We start from the raw sequence: 9972 nt of genomic DNA, 5'->3' as shown, positions 1-9972 counted from the left end.
AAGAGTTCTGCTTTCCCTGAACCGAATGTTGGTGCTGTTTTGGCATCCCAGCAGTGGAGCAGACACACAGACCAACAGATATGGGAGCGTTTAGCAATCTGAGATTCTACTAGGTTTGGGTTATGTACACTTTTGTTTCTAAGAATGCTCTTGACAGCCAGCTTAGTTCCTGTATGTACATGTACTATTGTTGGGAACCAGAGAGCTTGGCTCAACACCCGCAGCTGAGCTTTTTGTACAGGTTTCTTGAGAGCAAAACATCCTGTGGCTTAGCTTGATTCCTGCCTTCCTGCCTTCCTGCCTGGTGTGGTACGGACTTCCCAGGTGCCTGACCTATGACTATAATTGATTTTTCCTGTTCCCTTCCCTGGCCTCTAGTATATATATTGCTGGTCTCTCAGTAAGGCTTTGGGCATTCTCCTTGCAGAATGACCTGTGTCTGTGTTTTTTAATCCCCCAGGCCCACGCCCAATACTCAGTACCAAGGCAGCGCGGGCTAGGATCGGGGGCTTCCTGATGTAAGGTTTCCTGAATAAACTGCTTTGAGAAGAGTCTCCCGTGTCATCTCCCTTATTCCGCTGAACGGATTTGGTAGCGACATACTATACACTATATATGCTCATAGGAAATGCACCTATCCATTTTGGACCTTCACCTGCATCTAACTATACATATATACACTTCTATGAACAAAAAGGTAAATTTCTGTTATGTAAAATCAACCAAACTTAGTTTCCCTTCAAACATAATTACTATGTATTCAGGTTCAAAGAATAGAAAGTCAGTTGCACGCCTAACTGATTTTGTGTGTGTGCACAGCAGGCCAAGACTATGTTCTCAAGTAAAGCTTTAGGGAGAATCCCCTATTTACCATCATATGCCTGGGTGTACTTGGGCATACGTGTGACAGACATTATTATGTGTGCTGGATAGTTTTACATACGCTTGGCACAACATAAAATCATCTGAAAGGAAAGAACCTCAATTAAGAAAATGCCTCCATGAGATGGGGCTGTAGGCAAACCTGTAGGGCATTTTCTTAACTAGTGATTGATTGCGGGGGGGTGGGGGTGGGGGGGGGTGGGGGTGGGGCTGGGCCCACTGTGGGTGGTGCCACTCCTGGGCTGGGGGTCCTGGGTTCTATAAGAAACCAGATTGAGAAAGCCATGAGAAGCAAGCCAGTAAGCAGCACTCCTCCATGGCCTCTGCATCAGCTCCTGCCCCCAGGTTCGTGCCCTGTTTGAGTTCCTATCTTGACTTCCTTCAATGATGACCAGTGATGTGGAAGCAGAAGCCAAATAAACCATTTCTTCCCTGAGGTGCTTGTGCTCGTGGTGTTTCATTTCATCAATAGAAATCAAGACACTATGGGAAGGGACATTTAAATCAGAAAAACGATTATGTAACTAGCCTATTGATCATAATAGAGGGCTGTTCATGCTATCCCTCTTTAGTTAAATGATCCCCTCTTCTTGAACTCCATCAAGGATGTCCCAAACAATAACCAAGGCCCTGGGTACTTTCTCATGTACATGACTGTCACTACATAGTATAGTTCTTTCTGATCTGTCCTATTGATTTACTTTTGGATAAATATTCTTTTCAGTATGAGCCCTTATTTCAATCCTTTGAATAAGAGGCCAGCAACCTAGATCCTGTCCCTGACCAAAAGTAATTTGACAGCAGCATCTTCTGTTGTGGACAGAAACTTGAGCTTTGTCAGGATAGATGTGATCTCGATCTTCTGGTAAGATGGTTCAAACAAGTTAACACTCAGACTGGTGGTGCACACTTGTTCCTCCAGTGATTTGAACAATCTTTTTATTATAGTCTAGGCATTCAGAACCAGTCACTGTTGTAGCCCAGCATTTGCTGATGCTAGCTTTCTGCTGTTAAATGTTCTGTTTCTTGGAAGCCTCACCAAAGAGACTTCAGTGTGTAGGTACAGATAGTTAGCTTCTGTGCCTTCCCACAGAAATCCCCTTTTCTCCTTCCTAATGCTTCTGTGACAAATCATGCCTCCATACTTTGACAAAGTATGCAGACAGCTGGCTTCTGTGCTGCCCTCTACCCTCCTGCAGCAAGCACTGGGCTCCAAGCTGGCCTTAGAATAGCACTACCCATGAAAGCACCCCCCCACACACACACACACACTTAACAAGACATCCTGAGGGGCCACAAACGCTCGCTCAAGGAAGCAAGTTCCAGCCTCCCTTGCTTCTGTGTCCCTGATAAACTAGCTGAACTCTTCCTAGGTGCAGCTGACCCTTGTCCTTGGGACCTCAGAGAAAGAAAGATTAGGGTCCCACATTTGAATCTTGAAAGGGAGGTGACCAGAGGTTTCAGACAGTCATAAAACTGGCCCCCAATAACGCAGTGGAAATAACTCCTTAGGTCAGAAGAATCCCCCTATCAGCTGCACAATTCCGCTCTGCCAAATGGTATCGTGTTAAAATTATGACTTGTATCATCCGTCTACCCCCATCGCCCTAAACATTCAAAGAATCTCTAACCTTGCTCTATATAAGTGCCAAGCTTTCTGGACTCGGGGGTTGCATTCCAGCCTGCACTGTGGGAAGGTTTGTGACCCAAGCATGCTTCGATTTCAATAAAGACTTTGTGCTTCTTGCAGAGGACTCCGCACTTCCTGAGTTCTCTTGGGTTTTCCCACTGGACTCGGATCACAATACAATGCTTTTCTTACCAGTGCTTTAAGTTATTGAAACACATGTGCTTCAGCCTGGAAGATCCACTGACAAATATTTTTCCCTCAACTTGGAGTATTTGAAGACTGCTGTCTCCTACAGAGATCTATGGCAATTTCTTCTGTGATGGTGGGTTTGACCAATACAGGAGGGTACAGTTTGTTCTTCCTTCTCTCTTCTGAACAGAACTCCTAGCCTTTTGTAAGCCAGGGGCTTACTGAGAACTATTAATGTCTTGCAACTTCTAATGTGACTAAATTCAGGGCCATGGGTATGGAAGGTGGAATCTAAGCTGCTGGGTTGGGTTTCCTAAAGATAAAAGTTTTGGACCCTCCTGCCAGTTGGCATGGGATGCTAAGGTCCACTTTCCTCCAGCAATGGGGAGGGAGACCAACACACCTGCTTGGAAAGATGAGAATGCAGAAAGAATGTGGGGTGATGACTAGGTCCACAGAGGAGATCTGGACCGCTTATTTACAGTTACTAAACTGAAGACGAATAAACTGTCCTGTTGAAACTGTGTTTATCTTTAGACCCTGAATTTAGTGGCTGATTACTACAATGTGTTATTAAGAAACACTTCAGGTTCAAATAGCATCCGTTGAGTGATATGAACAAGACAGGAAACATACTTTTATAGATATTTAATGATCTGTTTTTCAAATCAGTACAAAAATTTAAATACAAAATTGATTTGCCATTAAGTCTCAAATCTATCATGGAAACTCAAACAAGTTACCGGTCTTTTCATCATTCTTTGTTTCTGTAAGATATATGAGGACAATTGTCCTCTACAGAAATTTCCTTTCCCCTGTGGGACATCATACTGCATTAAAACTCTCTGTTTAAATAGAACAATGCCAGTTTGGTCCATTTCACATGGAAAAGCTCTAGTTAATTTTGGATTAAATAGGGATCATAGTACTGTCCCTAGAAAGTAGAACATATACTTGATTCATCTGCTTTCACACCACTGTGGACATGATGAACGACACTCAAAAGGGAAACACAGGTATATAGATAACTATTTAAAAACTCTTCTTTAAATTAAATGGAGTATCATTTAGCTCTGATATTAGCACCATGGTAGAATATACAGTATCTGGCATAGATTTTGCTCCTCCTCCATTTAAAAGCTTAGAAGCATATGCCTGATAATACACACACACACACACACACACACACACACACACACACACACACACACAGAGGCAATTGAGCAACAACCAATAAATAAGTTGGAAGATATCTCAAAAAGTGAAATTTGGTTTAACTTAAGAGATAGTTTCTGTCTTTCTTTATGGAAACTAAAATACCATACATGTACAGATAAAAGCAACTTTACAACCCATCCGGCCAGACCATTTCAATGTAGCTATTTAGCAGATGGAGCAAGGGACCCATTGGACTTCCATAGTGACCAGCTACAAGCCAGTGTCCTCAGGAGTGACCCCGAGGATAGCTGTCCAAGGAAACGCTGTTTACTTTGCAAGTGAAGGTTTGGTAGAAAATTCTTTTGGATTCAAAGGTGCTTTTGTATAATTAACAACGAATGAAAAAAACCTTGTGTTAATAAACATATTCTTTTATAAAAATTCAAGAAGAAATGTTGCCTGTGCATCATAAAAGGAAAAGACAAATAGTAAGCCATAGCACGAAGAACTGTGGTGGTAAAAATAATTCAGATTTTAAATAGACCATGCTTTATACTGTATTTATTTGTGTATTTTCCAATCTATATCTATCTTTAGCTCTTGACTTTTAACTTTTGAGGAAAGTAGAATATATTCTATCACTGTAGTCCCACATGATTCCTCCAAGCGACTAATAGCAGATGAACAATAAACGTTCAACTGAGTGTGATCTGAGCAGCTCCCAAAGAACCTTACTTAGAATCTGAAAAAAATTTTTTTTCTCTTTTCAAACTTGTTTCGGCTGTGGTGCTGAGCATGCAGTGACATCATAGGTCTGGGATGCTACTGCTTTATGACCTCCCAACCATCTCTTCCACAGGCTGATGTCAAAAGAACAGTTATTTTCCTGCAACTGTAGTCCCTGTTGCTGGAGGCAACATGCCTGCTTTTAAATACCAAACCTGATAATTACTCTTGTAAAATATAATTTTTCCTATGTAATTCGGAAATATTTTTCCCCAAAATTAAAAAAAAAAAAAAAAAAAAAGAATGGCTTGGATTTTGGCAATTGACTTTGGAACCTCATGGCATAAGATTCAGTGTTACTGGGAAAAATGACAGCTACTAAAACATGTCCAGACAAGGTAAAACCTCACTACACTTGGCTGTGTGGGCACATTAGGGTTTTTTGTTTTATTTTACACAACCGATAATTGCTACTAATAATAAACATTCGTGAAATTGGCAGTTATTTGAGGGAAGGCTTTGTAAAAAAAATGTTTATATTGCTTAGGCTATGTTATAAATTACATGAAGGGAAGAAGAAAAATGAAAAGAAAATCAAGTTACAGAAAATTCCCAAACTGAAATGCTTTAGATGAGTTGATACGTTAATGTCTCTGAGTTAAATTATGAACTCCTGTGAGCTCTACCCTGTATCCCATGCTGGCATCTCACCCAGCGGCTAGGCAAGCAGACTGCTGAGCGAATACACAATGGGCCATTGGTACATCTCTTCTTTTGGGGACAGCACACACACATACATACATAATTCTGACTAGGTAGTCCTGCAGCTCAAAGCATTGCCTCTAACATGGAGAAATATCCTTTGGACTAGAGATTACCATGGACCCTGCACTACAGAAGAACCCTTCAACATCCCACAGCAAAACACCTGCATGAATAGAGAGGAAAGTACGCAAATAAATACAGTATGTAACTGTCACCACCAACCTCGGAAGGCATATTCAAAAATACCCTTTTAGGGGAGCACAAAGCTTCATTAGCTACGATGTTCCAGACTGAGATATTTTGACTGATTTGAATAAGCAGGTTATGAAATCATATAACATGGAACAGCTAATATGAGGCCACTGGGTACAACACACGTGTCAGTACTTGATCCATACAACTGTCCCATCATTCCATTACAATCTGCTGTGCACAGGATTAAACATGCAGTTTAGTTTTTATCTGTACATGATGGTCCAAACTTTCACTTCAATATAACTTTCCAACTATTATAAATGTTTAGAAGCATTGTTTTCAATTGAATTTTTTTGTGTGTGTATCATTTTCTTTTCTTCTATTAAATCTCTTATTTTTTCTTTTTTCTTTTTTTTTTTTACATGGGATACAATAAATATCCTGAAAAGGAGGAGTGGACATATTGCCCGGCATAGAGTCCAGCAGCCTGTTCTGAAGGCATTTGGAGGAATACCCGGTCTCCGGGCCGGAGCAGCAGTACTGCGCTTCCAGATGCCTGGTCCAGAAAGCCCTTCTTGTATTCATCATATGTGTACATCATGGGCTCATTGTTCTTGAAGAGAGCAACCCATACATTGCCTCCCTTGCAGTGAACATGATAAGCAAAGTAGTAGACGCCCGGGACTTCACAGGTGAAGATGCCTGTCTGCGGGTTGTAGTTCTGTCTGCCGTTGTATAGCAGCTTGTCAAACTTTACTGGAGCCCCCACCGGTGGGAAAGGCACAGTCAGCTCGGCGGTGAACGCGGGCATCTCATAGGCGGGCCCTCCGTTCTTGCCCTTTTTGCCTGCATAGGCGTGTGGAGGTTTCACTCCATCAACTCCTAGTCCCATATCTGGCAGATACTCTCCCTGGGGTGATGGGGTAGGGGGCATCACAGCTGGGGGGCCTGGGGGCCCAGGAGGGCCTGGGGGCCCGGGAAGGCCAGGCTGGCCTTGAGGCCCAAGGGCACCAGGTTTCCCCGGGGGACCGTGAAGTCCTGCTATTCCTGGCTTCCCCACCCCAGGGAACCCAGGGGGCCCTGGGAGGCCTGGTTCCCCTTTGGGGCCCGGAATCCCAGGGGGCCCGATAGGGCCACTGGGTCCCACAATCCCCGGAATGCCTGGGGGACCCTGTAGACCCTGATCCCCAGGTATGCCAGGCTCTCCTTTGGGTCCAAGCAGCCCTGGAACACCGGGAAGCCCTGGCAAGCCTTTGTGACCTGCTTCTCCCTTGGGTCCTATAGGACCGGGCAAACCCCTCATGCCAGGGGGACCTACTTCACCAAGAAAACCTGGCTTCCCAGGGAAGCCTTGCAGGCCAGGCTCTCCTTTGGGACCTGGTGGACCCTGTGGTCCAACAACTCCACCTTCTCCTTTGGGTCCAGGGAAACCAATAGTACCTGGAGGGCCCATGGGACCTGGGATTCCAGGTAGGCCTGGCTCTCCGGGTGGACCCCCCATTCCAGGAGCACCTACCGGTCCTTTTTCCCCTCTCGGCCCAAGAGCCCCAGGAACACCCCCAATACCCCGGTCCCCTTTGGGTCCTGGAAAACCTGGTTTTCCGACCCCTGGGAGGCCTGGGGGTCCAGGCAACCCTGGCAAACCTTGTTCCCCTTTACCACCCGGAAATCCTGGTTGTCCAGGGATCCCATCCTGACCTGGCTTTCCAACTCCAGGCATCCCAGGAGGTCCTTGAACTCCTGGCACACCAATAAGGCCTTGCGGTCCAGGTTCCCCTGGAGGCCCTGGCTTCCCCAGGGGACCCTGTGGTCCAGGAAAGCCCGTCACTCCTGGTTTTCCTACTCCTGGTAGCCCAACTGGGCCAGGAGGGCCGTGCATACCTGGAGGACCCTTTAGACCCGGCAAGCCAGGCATGCCGAAGCCCTTTTCTCCTTTGGGACCCTGAAGGCCAGGAGGTCCTGGTGGTCCTTTGGGACCTCTCTCACCTTTTGCCCCTGGTTGCCCTGGTAACCCTGGCCCACCCGGTTTCCCGATGCCAGGAAGTCCATGAGGTCCTGGAGGTCCTTGTGGCCCTGGGATTCCCATTGGTCCGATTTCCCCTTTGGGTCCAATTTCGCCTTTTGCCCCTGGCATTCCCATGGCTCCTGGCTTCCCAGGCATTCCAGGCATACCCGGTTTTCCAATTCCTGGATATCCCTGGGGCCCTGGTTTTCCTTTGATGCCAGGCATTCCATGACCTGGCAAACCTGGCGGCCCAGGTGGTCCTCTCGGTCCAGGTTCTCCACGGGGTCCTTGTTCTCCTCGCAAACTGGCTAATGGTATTTCTCCTGGAAAAGTGAAGAAAGGGGCAGGGGGTATTAGTTATTTCTTAATATAAAGAAGTAATAGCAGCCATTTAATTTTGACACATTTGTCTATTGTACATTGAATGGGAAGACTGGCGATAATATGGTCACCTTCCTGAGTCTTCCCCTGTACTCTACCAGTCCTTAAAGGAAATTCAAACTGTCAGTTTCTGTGATGTACCTGGTTTGAAAACTCTTACATGCAACTGCTTATATAGTCAGCATTGGTTAAAGTTTAAAGGTTGAAGAATAAAATTAACAAAAAATTTCCAAGCGCAAAAGTTGAAAATCCTATTGTTTTCCATTGTACAGAATTTGGGAAGGTGGAATTTATATAATGGCGGGGGGGGGGGGGGGAGCATCTCCATTGAGCCCCATTAGTAGAGGTGACCACTTGACATGGTGTTTTCATCTCATTTGTTTCAGGCACACATTTATGTATATTTTAGAGAGTGTTGGAGTCACATCCTGTTTTTATTTATTGTTTAACATTTTTTCTACTTAAAAATTATATTGCATTTTCCCATGACCTTCCTATTAATTTAAAGATTTCATTATAAATCAGCAAATTGCATGGTATATATTCATGGACTTCAAGGTGATGGTATAATTTATGAATAAAATATGGAAAATTTAACCAAGTGAATCAACATTTCTGTCACTTAACATACTTATTTTCTGTAGGGACAGCATTTGAAGTTATTCTTGGTTTTAAATATATAATATATTGCTGACTGTATTTACCACATTTGGTGGTAGATCTAGAAATAAAGACAAAATCAAAACCATATTCTTGATGCCTGTCTTACGCTTTGCACCTCTTGTCTTCTAGTTTCTCCATCCACTCCTCTCAGTTCCTTGCGTCCCTTAGCTTCTGCTACAAGAATGACTAACATTCTATTCTCTGCTTCTGTACATTGTTATACTGCTGCGTGCTAGTAAGATCCATGGTTCTTGTTGGTCTGTGCCTGGCTGGCTTGTATTATTTTTAATGTAATAATGTGGGGCCAAATATGTCCTTGTGTGCTAAAAAGTGGGTGATGAATATCATTCTCCCATGCACCCAGGAAAAAGAAAAGCCTCTTACTTCACATGTGCTCTGATAAACATCTCTCTATATCAGTCTCCTAGACCTAATGAATGTGCTTAGTGTCTCTGGCATACTAGAGGATTTCTCAAGCCTCAAATATAAGTTTTGGAATAAATTATGTTGCTTGGAAATCAGGCTTTTGATCAGAAGTGAATAAGACACTTTAGGGTGGCATGCAGTTTAAACAAGGAAAGAAACTTTGTTTAGGAACAGGAAGTTTTGTTTATCTTTCTGGCATGACAGGACTGGATGACTAAAGCTGCCGGCATGCCTGCTCTTCTATTACGTTAGCCAGATTAATACAGCTACTCTACATAACCAGAGAAAAGATAGGAGAACTGTGCGGCTTGATGCTGAAATACAAAGCACATGTGAGAGAGTGCTTGCTGCGCTCTGCAGGTCAACGAGTCTGGATGATGCCCCGTGCTACTGGGAAGAGCAGGGAACATAAAGAAATGAAATACGTGGTTCCAAAGTTGTCTCTCAACTATACCGTAGCATTTAAGTCTTGTGCTATTCGCAGAACTACTAGCCAGGAAACAAAAGAGAACCTCACAAATCATATTCTTCCTGGGTAGGAATAATTGTCTGATTACAAGATGCACCACCGGAACCCAGGCAGGCCAAGCAATCCAGGAAGGAAAAAAAGACCTAGATGATTCTCTCAATGGCATGCCATCTCCTAAAGAGTAAAACCGTGAGGAATATTTACATTAACACATACTATAGGATTAGTAAGCAAATTGTAATCAAGGGAGAATCTGAGGAAGCATCCTCATCATCATCCTCATCATCATCATTGAATTTTGACACTACATGTTACTGTGGAGCCCAGGGTGGCTTCACTCTTGTGATTGATCCTACTGCCTCAGCTTCCTCTCTACAGGCAAACACCACCACTCTTAAGAATCACACCTTATTAGTCTGGGTCTGGTACGTGTGATGCACAGTGCCTGGAACAGGTCTCCCTGCATGAGCATCTGGAATGACT

General features: G+C 44.1%; 1 protein-coding gene across 1 annotated transcript in view; it reads right to left on the bottom strand.

Annotated features, from left to right (window-relative positions):
- Positions 1–3334: 3334 nt before the first annotated feature.
- Positions 3335–9972, bottom strand: part of Col8a1 (collagen type VIII alpha 1 chain) — a 138508-nt gene continuing 131870 nt past the window's right edge. Inside the window, exon 4 of the mRNA XM_052158855.1 lies at positions 3335–7873. Coding sequence (XP_052014815.1) covers positions 5964–7873 — 1910 coding nt within the window. The 3' untranslated portion in view covers positions 3335–5963. The remainder of the gene's footprint in view (positions 7874–9972) is intronic.

Source organism: Apodemus sylvaticus, chromosome 15 (genome assembly GCF_947179515.1).
Source record: "Apodemus sylvaticus chromosome 15, mApoSyl1.1, whole genome shotgun sequence".
Lineage (NCBI taxonomy): Eukaryota > Metazoa > Chordata > Mammalia > Rodentia > Muridae > Apodemus > Apodemus sylvaticus.
This window is presented reverse-complemented; position numbering and strand designations above follow the sequence as displayed.